The 19,930-nt window shown below is 39.5% G+C and overlaps 1 protein-coding gene across 3 annotated transcripts in view; it reads right to left on the reverse strand.

Moving 5' to 3' along the window:
* KCNAB1 (potassium voltage-gated channel subfamily A member regulatory beta subunit 1) overlaps window positions 1-19,930 on the reverse strand; it is a 452,797-nt gene that overhangs the window by 53,524 nt on the left and 379,343 nt on the right. For all 3 annotated transcript variants that reach the window (XM_029940002.1, XM_029939999.1, XM_029940000.1), the window contains one exon: window positions 13,992-14,078. In XM_029940002.1, coding sequence (XP_029795862.1) covers window positions 13,992-14,078 — 87 coding nt within the window. The remainder of the gene's footprint in view (window positions 1-13,991; window positions 14,079-19,930) is intronic.

Below are 19,930 nucleotides of genomic sequence, written 5' to 3' on the forward strand. Positions count from 1 at the left end.
AATGTTGCATTTCTTTCTTTCTTCCTTTCTTTTTTTTTTTTCTTTTTTTTTTTTTTTTAGTGCAAGCAGGGGAGAGGCAGAGGGAAGGGGAGACAGAGAATCTGAAGCAGGCTCCAGGTTCTGAGCTGTCTGCACAGAGCCTGATGCAGGGCTGGAACCACACACAAATTGTGAGATCATGACCTGAGCTGAAGTAGTGAGCTTAACTGACTGAGACACCCAGGTGCCCTGAAATCTGTTGCATTTCTATACACCAATGATGAAGCTGCAGAAAGAGAAATTAAGAAAACAATACCATTTACAAGTGCACCAAAAATAACAAGATACGTAGGAATAAATCTAACCAAAGAGGTAAAAGGCCTGTACTCTGGAAACTATGAAATGCTAAGAAAAGAAATTGCAGAGAACACCAAGAAATGGAAAGATGTTCCTTGCTTACAGATTGGAAGAAAAATTATTATTAAAATATCTATACAACCCAAAGCTATGTGCACTCTTAATGCAATCCCTACTCAAATACCAGCAGCATTTTTTTTACAGAACTAGAACAAACAATACTAAAATTTTTATGGGAGCACAAAAGACTCCAAATAGTCAAAGCAATCTTGAAAAAGCAAAGCAAAGCTGGAGGCATCACAGTTCTGGACTTCAAGTTATATTACAAAGCTACAGTAACCAAGACAGTGTGGTACTGGCACAGAAATAGATATATACATCAATGGAACACAACAGAAAATCCAGAAATAAACCCACAATTATATGGTCAATTAATCTTCAACAAAGCAGGGAAAAATACTGAATGGGAAAAAGGCAGCCTCTTTAGTAAATATGTTGGGAGAACTGGGCAGTGACATGTACAAGAATGAAATGGGACCACATTCTTACACCATACACAAAAATAAATTCAAAATGGACCAAAGACCTAAATGTGAAATCTGAAACCATAAAAATCCCAGAAGAGAACATAGACAGTAACTTCTTTGACATCTGTTATAGCAAGTTTTTTCTAGATATGCCACCTTTGCCAAGGGAAATAAAAGCAAAGATGAACTATTGGGATGTATCAAAATACAAAGCTTCTGCACAGTGAAGGAAACAATCAACAAAACTAAAAGGCAACCTATGAAATAAGAGAAGATATTTGCAAGTGACATATACAATAAGAGGATAGTATCCAAAATAAATAAAGAACTTATAAAACTCACCATCACAGGGGTGCCTGGGTGGCTCCGCTGGTTAAGCATCCAACTGTTGATTTCTCCTCAGGTCATGATCTCGTGGTCATGAGATCAAGCACTGCAATGGGCCCCATGCTGCACGTGGAGCCTGCTTAAGATTCTCTCTCTCCCTTTGCCCCTGTCCCACTCATGCTCACACTCTCTCTCAAAATAAAACTCAACATCCTAAAACTGATTAATCCAATTAAAAAGTGGACAGAAGACATGAACAGACATTTCTCCAAAGAAGACATCCAGATGGCCAACAGACACATAAAAAAAACCCCAACGCTCATCATCACTTATCATCAGGGAAGGCAAATCAAAACCACAATAAGGTATCACCTCACACCTGTCAGAATGGTTAAAATAAACAATGTAAGGAACAAGTGTTGGTGAGGATGCAGAGAAAAAGGAACTCTCACGCACTGTTGGTGGGAATGCAAACTGGTGCAGTCACTTAAGAAAACATAATAGAGGCTTCTCGAAATTTTTAAAGTAGAACTACCTTATGATCCAGCAATTGCACTACTGGGTATTTACCCAAAGAATACAAAAACACTAATTTAAAGGGATACATGCATCCCAATGTTCATAGCAGAATTGTTGCAATAGCCAAAACTTGGAAGCAGCCCAAGTGTCCGTTGATGAATGGATGAAGATGTGGGATGTGGGGTGTGCGTGTGATAGAATATTACTCAGCCATAAAAAAATAATGAGATCCTGCCATTGACAATGACCTGGATGGAGTTAGAGTTTAATGCTAAAGTGAAATAAGATAAAGACAAATACCATATGATTTCACTTATATGTGTAGTTTAAGAAACAAAACAAATGAGCAAAGGTAAAAAGAGAGAGAGAGAGAGAGAGAGACCAAGAAACAGATTCTTAACTATAGAGAACAAACTGATGGTTACCAGAGAGGTGGGGGCATGGGTGAAATAGGTGACGGGGATGACGGAATGTGACCAGCACCAGGTGATTAAAACAAGAACTTTAAAAATAATAACTAGCATATATTGAGCATCTTTGTGTACTGTCCACAATGCTTTATAATTATGATAATATTCAATCAGCACTAACACATATTGAGATGTTCATCTCCATCTCCAGTTAGAGATGAGGACACACAGAATGAGAAATTCAAATTAACTTTCTTAAAGCACAGGGTTTGTTAGAGTTACTGTCAGGACATAGAGCTGTCTAACCACGGTCAGAGTCCTTGCATTGGTCAGTATACCATGTTGATTTATAATCTATTCCAGTTCTTTTTGAATGCTATATGTATAAGAGGGTTTGGTCTTAAAATATTGACTCTATCAAAAGCTATAATAGGATGTAATAATATTGGAACTGGAAAAATGATTTGGATTTTGTTGATGTAGTAGAAAAAACATTAGTTTTAATTTTAAAATAAAACATGAATTTGAAAAACAATCACGGGTCCACTTCCCTTTCAAAACTAAACAACAAAAACAACTAAATCCTATAAAGGACATTTTAGGAACTATGGCTCTGGCTTGCATATTAGGTCATAGTGGTGTATCATTATTAGAGTTAGTGAGTGTGCTGACTCTTTAATGGTAGTATAGAAGAATGCTTTGTTCTCAGGAGATAGAAGAACAAAGAACAAATTATGGGCAAGATATCACAATGACAGCAAGCGAGGGCAAAATAGAGGCAAAATATGGCACAATTTGGAAAATCTAGGAGAAGAATATTGGGTATTTATTTTTTAAATGTTTCTGTAGGTTTTTAATATCTCAAAATAAAACACTGAGGGAAGGAAAAACGGAACCAACTCTTGCTCATTTCCTCTGCAAATATACAAATGAAGATTTCGCATCTCTCTTTGAAATTTTTTTTCAATTTTGTCTTGGTGCCTGGTGGAATCTTCAATTACTACACCTTGTTATGCATCTGTATTCCTACCATCGTGAATATATGTAACAGCAACAACAACCTCCAAACATTTGCACAGGGCGTTACAATTTACGAAACATGTCCAGTTCTATTACCTCATGTCATCTTTACAACAATCCTAGAAATAGCTATGCAAGGTAATGTTGTTATTCTTGCCATTTTCCAAGTGAAAAACTGAGAAGCAGGAAGTCTGAGCAACTCCATCAAGTTCATCCACCTAAGACTAGCACCGTCTTCCTCTGACTGCAGACATAGTAAACACCCAAGGGGGGAAGTGGGTTAACAAAGCGTTTATTCTCTCATTGCTTCACATTTTTCCCCAGAAAGCACGAGGCTTACGTGTGTTTGCTTCTCCCCATGGTCTGAGAATTCCAGTCTAGTGCTGACACAGGTGGCCCTGCCCGCCCTCGTGAGTCAGCAGGCCGGGAGACCTGAGTGAGATGCTGCTAAGTGACAGGCTGCTGACACCCCCAGCCCCGCCTGCCCGGGCTCGGGTGTTGGAAATATCAGTCTGCAAATCATACCCGTGTCACTGCACATCAGCTGCAGCACAATAAGAAATTTACTGAGATGCATTCCCCTGAGACTGATTTGACATCCCCTCAGAATATGGCGGTAATTCTTGTCACAACTCCAGGGAAATGACAAAGCACACAGAAGGAAGTTCACATGAGTCACGGACCCACAGCTTCAGAATACTAAGCAGCTCTGTCTCCACCTGACAGCTGGGGTGAGCAGAAGCCATCTCTGTTTGTGTTCTCTCTCTCTCTCTCTCCCTCTTTCTTGACTGAAAACAACTTAAGAAAAAAAGAAAATTAAAAAACCATCCTTTCTGAGCTTGGTGAGGGCCACTGATTTGTGGTGAGGAAGTACCATAGGCCCCCAGACACATGGCCCACCTTTCCTTTCTCGTATCTTACTAGTAGGGGTTGTATCTCTTCTGCCTTCACTGACCACTTAAGATGTGAAGAAAGGGAAAGCAGGGGGGAGACAAGAGAGGAAGTAGCTAAACTGCATAGAACATAAGCATATTCTTCTCCAGCATCTTCCATTCTAACCAGGAAATTATGAAATGAGGTTGGGAATCTTTGACATCCAAAGAAAGGACTAGATACAGTACTAGATGATGACACATTGTTTGGAATATAATTTTCTTTAAAGCCAGCCTGTCACATATTTTCTGCAGTGTTGGCAGTCTTAATCTCTCAGCAGGCTCTAGTAAAGTTAGTTTTAGTAAAACTCCTGTTCTGTCTATGGAACCCAGTTGGAAAAAGATAATTTGTTAACCAGGGCTCTGACGTGTATCAGAGTGATCCACCTTTAGGACTTTGGGGGCCTCTGTTAAGTCTGGACAGGTTTTTAATGGCTCCAGAAGACGGCACATCGGAAGCAGCACGTCACCAACTAAGAGTGGTGACTCCATACTGTGACTTTGCTTGTTACTTAAGATCATTCAGTTCTGCTCAAGAGAGTAAGAGAAATAAAGAGAGTAAATGAAAGCGGGTAGACAGACAAGTACTGTGAGACACAGGCAGGATTCACAAAATGTATATGGTCTGACTAAGTGGATTAGTAACCTCTGAGTCATGCTAGACGTAGACAAAGTAGGAAATGTGTGTGCTGAGCAGAGAGGTGGAAGGATGGAAAAATGTGATATTTACAATGCACGTAGTATGTGTAAGACACTAAACATTCCAGATATACTAAATATACATGAAATGTATGAGGACTCAAATAAGGTCTTAAACCAGCCCCTGATCAGTGATCCCCTTCTGGTTTCAAAAATCCTGTGCACAAGGAATGCAGAGTCCATGGCTGTCCATCAGGCTACAACTATTAGGTGAGCTACACCTAATGGCCAGGTGAATTTGTCCCTGAGAGAAAGAAAGCAAATGTATGATTGACCCGGACACCTCCTATCTACTTACAGCTGTCTTGCCCAGATCTCAAATCTGATCATTTTAACACGCCCCCATGGGGAAGGACGCTGTGGTATAGAGAGCAGGCCACATGAAGACTGCGTGCCCCAAGATTTCAATAGCTGGGCCCCTCAAACCTGCTTATATATACTCTATCCTAATGTTTTAATTGCCCCATCTCTCCTGTCTTGCTTCTCACTATACTTTTTACTTGATTTAATAAACCATGTGATTCATGCTTCTTAATTTGTTGTGTGAGCCTCTCTGTTTTGGGACCTCTAGGATGGCCTGGTAGTGGACTAGGAGACTATTATTGCATCAAGGTCATTTCCCACATGCAAACTCACAGCAAGACCACACACAGCTTTAACTTTTTTAGTAATTACCATGTACCAAGCCACATTCTGAGCATTTTGTATACATTATTCCAAAAAAATCCTAGTAACCCTATAAAGTAGATATTAATACTTGAATTTTATAGATAAGGAAACTAAGGATAAGAGAGGTTAAATAATGTATCTAAAATGACACAACTAGAAAGAAATGGAAAGATGATCAGAATTAGGGTCTTATTTCAAAGTTATGTCCTTCCCATTTTGGACAACTTATCTACCCCTCATACTTCCTATCCTCCTCCCAGGACTTCTTTTTCATGCTATGGTCATCATCTAATGTAACTTTCTTACTAATCTCTTGCCTGTCTCCCCCACAAGAATGTAATTTCTATAAAGGCAGGATGTCTTCCTAATTTACAAACTTCTGCTTCTCCCAATGCATGAAAAGTGCTTGGCACATAGTAGACAGTCAATGGATATCAACTGAATGAATGAATAAATCCTATTATTGATCTTTTCCTAGATACATTTTTTAAAACAAAATCACAGGCTCAAGATTACCTTTTGAATATATTAACCCTGGAAAAAATCTATGATTACATTAATTGTAAAGGGCATGAGGCATGTCAGAACAAAACTCCAGAGAGAAACAATGGGCTTAGAAGAAAATTCCATTGCCAACTCTGTATCTTAATTTCTACATGGCCTCACTGAAGACCCTAGTTGTTTCTGCGGCTTGGCCACCTTATAATTTATAATTTATATAATTATAAATTGTAATTTCAGGGCCTTGGATTTCCCCTATGGTTACCTCTGAGAAAGAATCCAGAAAAAGTATATTTTTATATGTATGTGCATTATATGGGACATCCTAGAAAAGGGGCTTATGCTTGCTTGCCCCTCCGATAGGCACATTGTTAACTCATTGAGAAGTCACCGTGCGTGGCCTCCATTTCCAGGTGAGGACACTGAGACTTACTGGGATTGTAACTCCCCCTGCGTATACAGTCTAACAAGTGGCAAAGCCAGAAGCTGTGTTCCCCATCTAATGTCCTGCAGCCCACTTTGCAGAAATACTGTCCTAATAAGAAGGAGTACAGTAGTAGAAACATGAGATTTTCTAAAAGCCATACCAGAGACTGAAAGAACCCAAAGTGAACCCACCCGTCTCCAATGTTGTTTCTTAGAATGGATGAAATAAATTTCTCTTTTTATCATGGGCAGCTGGGTAGCTTAGTTGGTTAAGCATCCAATTTCATCTCAGGTCATGATCTCGTGGGCCATGAGTTCAAGCCCTGCATCAGGCTCTGTGCTGATAGCTCAGAGCCTGAAGCCTGCTTTGGATTCTGTGTGTGTGTCTCTCTCTCTGCCCCTCCCTCACTCATGCTCTATTTCTCTCCCCTCTCTCTCTTTCTCTCAAAAGTAAACATTAAAAAGATTAAAAAAATTTTTTTTAATTAAAAGACTTGTTTTATAAAGGATAAAACATCAGCTGAATAGGACTAAGGTAGCAGTCCAATTTTTGGTGAATTTGTAGTTAAAATGGAAATCAAACTGATTTAGTAAAATTGGAACTTTTTTTCACCACAGGGTTGGCAGAGTTTGGCTCATCTTCTTGGATATAAAAATAATTTTCTCCAAATTAATATCTTGAAAATTCAGCTGTCCTAGCCTTTCAAACCAAAAGGTTAAACTGATCTGATTGGCACTTGAGGCTCTCAGGAGAATCCTGGCCAGGGTCATAAAGGAAATGCATTAGATAATTTTAATTTGATATAGTAATCCTCAGGAGCAACTGAACTGCCAAAGAATCATCCCTCCATTCATTTCTGCTCATTTAGGTATCAATCAAATTTCTGGAGAAAGACTTGGCATCTGGATGTGGCTGTTGTTGCTAATGAGGAGAAATGGAATGAATGTAAGAGTGTCCTGGGAATGTTTACCAGCAATCTGTCCTTAGCATCACCCTGAAATATTGAACCAGATCAGGCACCAGAATGTTTATAGATGTTAGAAACCAAAATAAGTTTTCCAATAGAGAGAAATAAAGTTGGATCTATTTAACTTTAGAGCTTTACACATTCAATCACTCAAACACTTGTTCACTTATTCATCCAATCATTTATCCATCCATCCATCCATTTGTGTGACATCCACCCAATAAATATTTATTGAGCACCTACTATGTGTCTGGTGCTCTGCTAGACTGGAAGTAGAGTTTATAGAACTGTGTGGTCAACTTCAGTAGCCACATGTGACTATTAAACATTTGAAATGTGGCTGATCCAAATTAAGACATGCCATAAAAGTGAAAAACACAACAGATTTCAAAGATTTAGTCTGAAAAAAATCTCATTAATAATTTTTGTGTTGATTACATGTTGAAATGATATTTTTTACATATTGGGTTAAATGTTTATTTGTTTTTTAATGTTTATTTATTTTTGAGAGAGAGAGAGAGAGTGTGTGTGTGTGTGTGTGAATAGTGGAGGGGTAGAGAGAGAGGGACACACAGAATCTGAAGCAGGCTCTAGGCTCTGAACTGTCCTCACAGAGCCTGATGTGGGGCCCAAACTCACGAACTGTGAGATCATGATCTGAGGTTGAACACTTAACCAACTGAGCCATCCAGGTGTCCCATATTGGGTTAAATTTAAAATTATATATATAGGTTAAGCATCCAATTCTTGGTTTTGGCTCAGGTCATGATCTCACTCATGCTTCATGAGATCAGGCTCTGCATCAGGCTCTGCACTGACAGTGTGGAGCCTGCTTAGGATTCTCTCTCTCCCTCTCTCTCCCCTGTGCACATGCTCTCTCTTTCCCTCAAAATAAACATTTTAATTTTTTTAATGTAATTTATTGTCAAGTTGGCTAACATACAGAGTATACAGTGTGTTCTTGGTTTTTGGGGTAGATTCCTGTGATTAAATAAACATTACAAATAAAATTAAAAATTATATGTATATTTTAAAAAGATTTTATTATGTTTTAAAACTATGTACTTAGTTTTTTTATTTCTCTTTTTAATTTTATTTTAGAGGGAGAGAGAGAGCATGAGCAGAGGAGAGGAACAGAGGGAAAGAGAGAGAAAATCTTAAGTAGGCTCCATGCTTAGCTCAGAGCCCAATGTGGGCTTCAATTTCATGACCCTGAGATCAGAATCTGAGCTGAAATCAAGAGTCAGTCACTCAACCAACTGAGCTATGCAGGTGCCCTTAAAGATTTTAAGTAATCTCTACACCTAACATGAGGATTGAACTCACATCCCTGAGATCAAGAGTCACATGCTCTATCAACTAAGCCAGCCAGGTGCCCCTAAAATATGTTTTTATAATTATTCTTATCTGTTTTAACTTTTGAATGTACCTAATAGAAAATTTGAAATATGCGTTGTGGGTTGCATAGTACTTCCATTGGACAATGCTGCTAGTGACTATGAGCAGAAGATTTCTTTCTGATATTATTATGGTTTGGAGGAAAGATTGAGAGAGTGTCTTTCCGGGAAGATAATAAAATACAAAGGCAGAAGAGATGATCCATTGTGCTTAGATGATATTTCTAAGTTTTAGGTCATTAAATTTTTGTTCTGAAAACTTTGCTTTGGATACGAATTATCTAGGAGTTGAAAAACGTGTAGAGAATTTGGGATGCTGCAATATTTGTTACTTTCTGGTATTTTCTGAGCTGTCACTGGATATCCTAGAGACCTGAATATCCATGGGTTCCTGCTTGCATACGGCGACATCAAACAAGATGGCTTAGAAGGAAGTAAATAACTTATGGAACGGGATGTTTGACATGATGATACTGTGGGGACTATGAAGCTAACATTGATCTTGCTTCTTATGTAAAAAAGACATTCGTGTTGTTTATGTCTGCATTAATCTTCAAATAAGTAATTTGAACTATAATTAGGTTGGGAGTAACATCTAATGACTAAGAGGGTCTGTTAGATTAACTAGTTTTGGTAAAAAGCTCTAAATAAAAGAGCTCAATTCCAAATGTTTTTTAAATTAAAATATAATATAATTTAAAAATCATCATAGTGTCTCAGATCAACAAATTAGTGGGATTTCTTCTTTCCTTTTTAAAAATCTATGTATACCAAAAGGGGTCCTCTCTCTCTTCTGTTATTCATAAGCAATACATGGTTTGCAGACTCCTCTCCTGACCTCAGTCACGTTCAATCACTTCCTCCCGGGAACAATGAGGAGAATATGGAGAGACAAATTGGCCTAGCATTTGGGAATGACAGAAAACCAAATCAAAAATCCCGTAGCGCAGGTCCTCAGACACACAAACGTTCGGTGTCTATCTCTGTCTAGCATGATGCATGTTGGAATGAACTTTCTTTGGTCTAATGAGCTCAGGAGAAGATTTTGAAATACATGCAATGCATGCTGGGATTTATGGAAATGCGAGAATGAAGAACATGAGTGGCACGGAGCAAACGGGACTGGTAAGAACACAGCAGCAGCAGCAGAAGAAGAAATGGGATGTGGGGCTGATTTTTTCTGGGATCGGAACGCATGCCATCGATGCCAGATATTGTAGCAGAGACAGATGGCATGGCAGATGCTGTGAAAGAAAAATGACTTACTACTAGGTGAACCAGAAAAAGTAAACAAGAAGGACAGAGGAAAAAGTACACGAGTTCCCCTCTGTTGTCAGAAACATCTTCCTGTGGCTGTAAAGTGTAATTGCATCCCATTCGGTTGCAGACTGCAAATTAAGTGTCTCACTACTTTCTCTGATTGCACATTTGGAACTTACAGCTATTCTTTTGAGAGGTCTCACTTTCCATCTATTGGTTTTTGAAGGAAGAAGGGAACACAATGCCTAATTGGATATATGCTGCCTATATACTATGAAGAAGATGCTACTGTTAATCTTTCTTGGCTCAGTTAGTTGCTGTGTGATATGTAGATCCTGGATGAAACCTATCTTGGCTTATTTTAGAAATGTTCCCAATTAACATCCTTTCAAGGTGCAAATCAAATAAATGGGGTTGGCATTTTAATAAATTTAAATCAAAGTTTTTAAAAAACATGTCTTAGGAAGTGGGGCTGGGCTCTCTCATGAGGTCCCTGGGGTTTAAAACAGGTGCCTAGAAAACTTATGTTAGCATGTGTTGTGGCCACATGGAGTTAATAGGAATGGTTGAAACCAATAAAAATGATTTTTTTTTACACTTACTTATTTTTGAGAGGTAGAGTGAGACAGAGCATGAGCGGGGAGGGTCAGAGACAGGAGACACAGAATCAGAAGCAGGTTCCAGGCTCTGACAAGCATTCAGCACAGAGTCTGACACGGGGCTCGAACCCACCACCCGTGAGATCATGACCTGAGCCAAAGTCGGATGCTTAACTGACTGAGCAACTTAGGTGCCCCTAAAAATGATTCTAATGCTAAGGGTCTAATATGAGATACCCAGACACAGGCATACAGCAGCACAGTGCCAACATATGCAGATTTAATATTGGAAAATTCATCGATGTGCACTTGGCAACCACTGTTGCATCACTTATATTATTAGACAGGAATGGAAGCAATCAAGCCTAAAATTGCCAATCTGAGTTGCTAAAATCAAGAAAAATATGTGAATGATATTAAGGATTTTCTGGCCATTCAAAAAACAAAAAAACAAAAAACAAAAAAGAAGAGTTGGGGGCTGGCAGGTATCCAGTGATGGTTTTGTCACTATGTTTGCAGAAGAAATTGAATAACTAATTATAAGACTGTGGAGTAACATAGGCTAACAAAGAACTACTGTGAGACTTTTCAGGGTAATTCTGATTATATGTAACATTTCCTTTTTGTAGCATTTTTAGAGCTACCTTAGAGCTAATAGCTCTCTAAGGTAGACCCCATCATATATGTACAACTTACACTCACATGCACACTTATGACTTATAAAATCATTGAAAAAATGAATCTTAATAACATGGAATCCAGAGACAGTTTAGATACCCTGCCCCCCACTCCCCCATGTTCAGGGGAGAAAATGCACCAGAGGCCACCTGGAAATCCCGGTCTATTTCTCATGTTCTTCCTATTTCCTATTTCTTCTTCTGTTGCCCAGATGAGCCCTGTCTTCTGCTGCAGTAAAGTAGAAGACACTATACACAGAGAATGGGTTTCAAAGACCAGTATCAAACTGGCATTTCCATCAGGCCCACCTTGGAACAAGTAAGCGTACTAAGCTTGAGGATACACATTTTCTGAAAGCTAGGGAGAAATTATAGGGAAGTGATTTCAGTCTGGAACAAGTCCTTCTTGAGGAATTTCTGTGGTATGTTCCTGCTAAATCCTCCCTGAGAAATAAGCCTCCGAGCCTGATGGGCCAGGGAGAAGTGGAGCCCTTCCTGTTGGGGGCGGGGAGAGCCGACTACGTTCCAGCAGGATGTGGTTGATGGCTGCAGGGCTACCAAATGCCATGTTCCTTGACCTTCTCATCCACAAATGCAAGTTTCTGTTGTCTGACCTCCTTCCTTAGTCTTCTGAACTTGAACAGTGACTCTTGATTACATGGCTTGATAACATATTCTGCCTTGTAGAATTTTCTATGAGAAACTCAGGGAAAGTTAAAATGTTCTCTGATTCTAGCAAAGGCTGGACAATGCTGTAATTACAAATTCTATAGGCAGCAATTTTGTGTTTTTAATGTTAACACACTGAAGCTCCCTTCTAATAAATTTCAACACACAATCAGTGTTCATACAACAGATGCCATTACCGTATCAGTATCACATCACTTAGATCCTGAGAACTTCTCCCTTCTAGAGATATACAATGCAAATTACAATGTTTTCTGCTTGAGAGACTCCTGTATTATATCTCTAAAATTAGATGTGAGGGTAAGATGAGCAAAAGACCCTGAAAATTTCAGATGTTCTTCTATCCTATCCAGGGTGTAATTGCAAAGGGTTGCTTCCCGAAGAGGAAGACAGTGCCACCAAGCACTTAAAATGGGAAGCAATTTCAGTCTTTCACAGCCTCCACTAAATGGCATTTTATCTTATGCTTTTGTTCATCATATAGTGTTAGTGTTCTCTTTGAATGTCATTGAGAAGAGTGTGACATCATATTATCCTTGCAATGAGAACTTCTTAACACTAATAAGATGTTTATGATTGCTTTAAGAAACACCTATTCTTTACTTTGATAAAACCATGCATTTGTAGGTCATTTCCAGGGATTATTCTTTTTTTTTTAATGCTTTTTTTTTTGAGAGGGAGAGAGAGAGACAGAATGTGAGTGAGGGAGGGACAGAGAGAGAGAGAGAGAGAGAGAAAGACACAGAATCTGAAGTAGGTTCCAGGCTCTGAGTTGTCAGCACACAGCCCGATATGGGGCTCAAACCCACAAACCATGAACTCATGACCTTAGCTGAAAGCAGACACTTAACCGACTGAGCTACCCAGGCACTTATGAATTTCCAGCACTGCTATTGCTTTATAATAAACTGATTTTCTCAGAATCAAAAAAGTAGAAAACTCTGGAGAAAAATGAGATGTATAAATAAATATATATTAATATTTCTTATAGTTGAACAAGAGATAAATGGCAAGGAATATGATTTTCAAAATATTTTTTGTCATAAATGCAACCTACAAAAAATTCAGATATACTTTTGTATGTATAATCATTTGGAACCTCTATAACTTCTATAATGCTACAGCAAGAATAAACCTTTATAGAACCTGATTTATTACAAGATCCTGGATTACCTTTCAAATCACCAAGGACGAATTTATCTTCAGAGTAATTTTTTGTTGATTACTATATTCTGAGTCCTTGAAAATGTGCAAATGTATGTCATATTGTAAATTTTTTGCCTTTTATCCTCCAAATATCTTTGTTCTCTTTCACCTCAGGTAAGTCTAATCCATGACTGTAAATCTCAATTAACTAGAACATTTTTATTCAATTTGTCCTCCCAAACTATATTCTTTCTCATTCATCTTAGGTAGGCTCCATAAATAAATGTAAATTGAAGAAAATTTAGTCTTAGGAACATTTGCAAATTTCCTCGGGAGATGCCTGACTATTGTCTTCAAATAGTTGGAACAGAAAGGCGACAAAATGTTGTAGCTCCTTGAGAATCAAAAGGCAAATTGCAATGAAGAGTCTCATTTTGAAGTTGTCATTCTTAAAAATCCTCTGCTCAGGGTACCACTGAGCACTTGTTACCACAGATTGGAAGCTAATCAAACCTAGTCATTACAAAAGAGAAGGATCATCAGGGAACTTCCTCCAAAATAATGATGGCTGGGTTATAAACTCCCCTTCCAATTAATTTTATTGGTTTAGTTGATGAAATAGCAGAAGGGAAATGAACCTGGAAAAAGTGAGCACTGTAACCGGAAAGAGCCACAAGCCGGCCGCCTCGGACCCTTTATGAATGGAGATGCAGGATGCAGAGCTTTGCTTTGAGGGCAACACTGAGGCCAAAAGGCATCAACTGGAAAGGCTTTAATTTTCCATATTCAATCCAATAAGTCTGAACATAGTTCATTTCCTGCCATTAGTGAAAGAAGTCATCGAGCTAGAATCAGTAGCTCTAGAATCTTTTATCAAATGTTGTCACTCACCTTCCATGGGGGTGTTGCTGTCTGGTCGATTTGCAAAGACTACATCCACATACTCGAGCTGCAGCCTCTGGAGGGAGCCCTTCAGTCCTGGGAACAGAGGCAGGAAAAACCAAAACAATGTAAGTGTACTAAGGACTATTAGAAATAGTTGAAATTTGGTTTCCTTTAAAAATTTACTTTAAAAAGAAAGCAACTGGGGTGTCTGCGTGGCTCAGTCCATTGAGCATCTGACTCTTGATTTCGGCTCAGGTTATGATCTCACAGTTTGTGTGATCATGACCCACATAGAACTCTGCACCGACAGCATGGAGCCTGCTTGGGATTCTCTCTCTCCCTGTCTCTGCCCCTCCCCTGCTCATGTGCCTGTGCTCTCTCTCCTCTCTATTTCAGCATAAAAAAACCCAAAAACCCTTAAGCACTGAATTAGTTTCAAAAAGACATGGAATACAATGACATATTAATTGGCTCCTAGAACCTTTAAAAAATGTATTGGGGTGCCTGTGTGGTTCAGTTGGTTAAGTATCTGACTCTTGATTTCTGCTAAGGTGATGATGTCAGTTTGTGGTTTGGAGCCCTGCATTGGGCTCTGCGCTGATACACTGGAGCCTGCTTGCGATTCTCTCTCCCTCTCTCTGCCCCTCCCCTGCTCAGCTGCACACTCTCATGCAAAATAAATATTTAGAATATATAGAGATAGAGATAGATCTCAAAGGCTGGCTTTGTCCTTAACAAAGAAGAGTCTTCCAACTTTCTCAATAGCTTCAGTAATCCTACCCCACCAGAAAAAAACATACTCAGTAATGATCTTTCATAGTGACTCATCTGTAGGGGTATCTAGAAGCAAAGTTTAGAATAATAAGTAACCTAAGAGTTTACTTCTTTCTTCTTGAAAAGTGGGATGGGATACATTTATTGCACGTCAAAAATACTAAAGTGATAGAGATCAGAAATAAGTGACAGCCAGACCCATCTTAATGTACACATGGGTTGTAACAGAATAGAAGGATTGGCAAATGAAGGTTTTGCTCAACATTTTACTAATTGGACCAAAGCTTGAAGAACCTTAAATATAGTTTCTATTATTCCCCTTTATTTGGGGGAAGAAACAAAAACACTAGAAGCTATAATGACTTAGGGAATCTAAGGGAGAGAGTGAGAGCTTAAAAAAACAATCTAAGTCCCAGCCCTAACCGTTTGGTTACCTCCCTGTGACTACATAGAAAAAAATTATTCAATTTCAGTAAAATTAATACTTCCCTGAAATAGAGTGCATTGTATGTAATATTATGCAACCAGAAGGATGACAGTTCAAGAATCATTTTATCTCATTTCCATGAGGCACAGCATTTCCTTATCAGTCTATTTAATTCCTCAGGAAGACCGGTGGTTTTTCTCTTTTTATTATACGCATAAAATTAATTGCATGGTCAATGAGGCTCTTATACATTTAAATCTGGCTCATTTAAATTTGATTTTTCAAACTGGTTTACCAGCCAGCCACAATTACTTTTCTGACAGGAAAATGAAGCGGCTGGATCTAGTTCCGGAAATATTTTTCATTCATTGAGAAAGGATGGCCTGTGGATGGTGGCTTCTTAAAAGACACATTGATGAAGAGATTAGGGCAGACAGGTGTTATAAGTTCCATTGCCTGCTCTCAAAAAACTGCGGTGACTTTCAGGCCTGGAGCGTCACCAGCTCTCTCAAGGGGTAGCTTGGAATACAATTTACCTTAAAAAGCACTATGATATAAGCCACTTTTTGGAAACAATTGTACGTATGGAGGAAGTAAGGGGAGGACAGGATAACCAAGTGGGAAAATAATAGGATACCACAGGTTGGGAAGGTTGGAAATCTGTGCTCTAGCAGGCTGTGTGATTCAACTTGGGTTATTCGACCTTTTTTATTTTTTTGGCGGGGGGTGGGGGTGCAGTGACAGTGGTATGAGTCAGGTCTCCAGTCTGCAGTGAAGATAATAATACTCATTACCTTCAGGATCACTGCTCCAGAGAGCAAATAAAACCAGCTGTCAAGCACTTTATTAGCACAATAGTCTATCGAAATGTGGTGATTATCACAGTGGTGCTCACATCTGGAAAGGTTCAGAATCAGAGGTGCCGAAGACTAAATGCTAGAGATTTTCAGTGGATCTCCTGGATCTGGAGGGAAGCATTCAGTGACAGTTCTGGCCCTATCCCTCGGTGTCTCTTCTAAACTGCTCAGTGTGGGCAGAGAGTGCCTAGGAGAAAAAGCTACAGCTGGCTTGGCCCCTTTGTAGTGCTACGTGATCAACTATGACTTGAGTCATTTACTCTCCCATGCCCAAAGCATGTGCTAAATCCCAATTTGTTGCTCAAACTGTGTGGGGCTCTTGGAGGTATAAAGATGCAGGGACACTGTATTTATCTCCAAAGAGCAAGCGGTGCATAGTGAGCGCATCTGTTGGCACAGGTTCATTGTTCAAAGTAACAATGTGTATCCATTAATAATGGCATGCACTTGATATGAAGGTCAGTCTCATTTTATTTGGTCATTCCTTTCTTCTCAATTCTTTCTCTGGAAGGCATTTTTTTTCTTGATTTTTAGGCCAAGATTCAAGGGTATTCATGTGAGAATATAAGAAATGATGTGCTGCATCATGTCAGTGATCTGCCTGAACTCCCACTCTGACTCTGAAGTGAAGTAGGAGGAGATTGTGTCTCTCAGAGATCCTGTCTCCAACTTCGAAAATCTCAATCACATAAAGTCTTGCAACACATGGTGTAAATTTTGTGTTTTAATCTCTGGAAAATCATTGGTAAGGGGGTGGGACGTGGGGAAATAGGAGTTACGCAGGGGAAATGACATTATCAGATCTCTGTTTGAACTGGTCATGGGCCGCCTGAGGATGGCCTATCGGAGGCAGGGGTGAAAGCAGGGAGGGAGGCCAGTGAGCAGGGCACCAAGTCGGTAAGACGTATCCAGATTCTGGACAAGCTGTGTAAGTAAGAATAAGAGGACTTGCTCTTGTGCCCGATGCAGAGAGAGGAGGTCAAGGGATCAAGGGTGACTCCTAGAGGTTTGGCCTGGAAAGTGACATGACTGTTAGTAAGACAGGGAAGTTGGGGAAGGCAGATTGGTGGGAGCCGTGGTCGGAGCCACGTAAGTCTGCACAGCACATCAGTCAGGCACACGGAGCTCTTGGCAGCTGGATGGACCAGCCTGGCATTCAGAGGCGAGGTCTACGTGCAGGTGAGGCACAGGGTCTGAGATCCAGGGCACTAACTCTGGTTGGCCTGAATGACCTTGCTGATGTCTCTTAGCCTCTTTGGGCCTCGGTTTCCTCATCTGTCCGAAGACAAAATAGAGTTAAATGATCTTTCTGCTGAATGCTTCACATGACTACGAACCAAATCAGGCTCTCCTGCCTTTTCCCGTTGGGATGCTTTAATCTTGTAGAAATAGTTAAATTGTAGCAACATAACGACATGCTCAACAAATGTCTCCTTGAAAGCCATTTGGGGTTTATCTCCACTAAGCAAATAATCATGTTCTAGCTCCACTGAGCAAATGTTTGTGGAGCACTGGCTTGGGGCCAGGTATTGTTTTAAGTAGACGTGCAAAAGTACATTAACCTTGGCTGCAGAGGAACATCGGACCGCTAATCATAACTTACGGGAGGGAAGTGCCCCAGTGCAGTGAATGCACTCGCTGAAGGCACTTTCGGCTTTAATCTGTCCCTCGGCACTGACCCAGTGCCTGCGGGAACAAATACAGGAGAAGTAGGAGAAAAGCTCCCTGTCCTTGGGATGTCTGCAAGTTAACTGGAAATTCCTCAAAATCCACAGGCTAATAAATTATGTTATATAAAGAAAATAGCTTTCAAGTGAAAACAGAGATCTAAGTTCATTTTCCTTTTAGGTTCTGCAGATTAACAGGAACTGTATTGTTCATAAGGGAAACTTAATTCAATTTACGCCTGTTTCACAGGCATCTAGAGAAATATGTTCACTCCAGATGTTAAGCAGACTGGCATGGTCAGAGACAGATCAGATGTTCAGTGCTGCCCGCTAAATTGTGTAGAAACAAAGAGATTCGGGGGCGCCTGGGTGGTTCAGTTGGTTGAGCATCTGACTTCAGCTCAGGTCATGATCTTATGGTTCATGGATTCAAGCCCCACATTGGGCTCTGTGCTGACAGCTCAGAGCCTGGAGCCTGTCTTCAGTTTCTGTGTCTCTCTTTCTCTCTGACCTTCCCCTGCTCATGCTGTCTCTCTCTCAAAAATTAAATAAAACATTAAAAAAAAAAAAGAAACAAGGAGATTCACAGTCTGGAGATTCTTCAAGGGTTCTACTTGAACATGCTGTGTCCACACACTTGCTTTCCTTTCTAGCTTGAAAAACAAATGCTGCCTTCAATTATGGCCACTCTTTCACTATGTAATTTTCCACCTTCTTCTTGACAGACCTCTCAGTCATGATTTAAGACATGTCTGCTCACTTTAGTAAGGATTGTGCTGTATTAAAGTAACCTATGTGACTGCACCTCACGTTATGAAGCACGGTTATTTTGAGTGGGTGATTTCAGTTCCGTAGGAACATGGAACACTGGGAAGGAATTTGTGGTGAATCCATCCATTAAAAAATTTAATCTTTAATTGAAAAAGTCGTAAGTTATCTTTTTTAAATAAAAGTTCAGATAACCAGGTTTAACATTTGCCATTCATTAAAAAGGTTTAAGCAGTACTTTCTCAGATTATTTTCCTCTCCTCCTCCTGAAATAATGAGAGTGGGTTTGTGCTTTGAATCATATAACAAAACTGTTATTCATAGGGAGGACAAGCATACACTAAGACAGGGCCTTTGCCTGTAAAAGTATACAGTTTACATAATCTTAAAATTTGACTTACCAAGCTATTATAGTTTTCCATATAAGGTACTAAGGAAACTTGATCTGCTAAATTTTAACACTGGCAAAAATTGGTGCTTCAAGAATGTTTGTGAAATGGCTGAATGAATATAATTTCAAAGCTTGATAGGACCTTGGGATTCTAAATGGCTATAATAAACCTATTAGTGAAATTTCTCCTTCTTGTGAATCCAAGAAGCATGCTGTTCCTAATCGGATCTAAGTGAAGGACCTTGAGCTCCCTGAAAAGGTCTTTCAAATGAATTTTTTCAAAACTGCATTATGTACAAGTCAAGTTCGTTTTACACTCTGTAAACCAGCTCAGGTAGCCAAGGTCACCCAGCATTCAGGTGGCCTGAACTTTACATGAATTGAACTTCTGTCTTGTCTTCTAAGAACACTTAAAATTTTTTAAAAAATATTTATTTTTGAGAGAGAGCGAGAGCGAGCGAGAGAGAGAGAGAGAGCGGGAGCGAGCGAGCACACGCAGGAGAGGAGCAGAGAGGGAGGGAGACACTGAATCCGAAGCAGGCTCCAGGCCTGCTTTATCCTCTTCATTCCTTCATCAGTTGATGGACATTTGGGCTCTAAGAACACTTATTAAATTTAATGTGCATATGAATCTCCAATGTTCAATAAAGTCTCCTTCATCACAAAACAAATACCAATGAAACCCAAGGATAATGATTTGTAAATCTCTTCAAATTTTATTTGGGGCCCAGGAATCTGATGTCCACTCCTCTTTTTTTTTTTCTCTGCAAAATTCACTCAATTCCCTAATAGCAGCCTGCCTAGGAACACCCTATCAGCTGACTCTCTTGGACTCATGAGCATCTTTGTTTTAGGCTGAAACTATGACCTGCAAAATAAACAGTAACGACACACTAATAAATAATCCCAATTCTTCTTCAGTCTCGGAAATTTGAAATGTGTTAAAGTTCGAATCTGGGTCATTTTGAATTTTCAGTTGAACTGGTTTACTCCTCCTGAGAGATTAGTTCCTAAGAAAACTCCTGGTTTATTTAAAGGGACAGAGAATTTAAGGTATTTCT

This window comes from Suricata suricatta, chromosome 5, assembly GCF_006229205.1.
Source record: "Suricata suricatta isolate VVHF042 chromosome 5, meerkat_22Aug2017_6uvM2_HiC, whole genome shotgun sequence".
Classification (NCBI taxonomy): Eukaryota; Metazoa; Chordata; class Mammalia; order Carnivora; family Herpestidae; genus Suricata; species Suricata suricatta.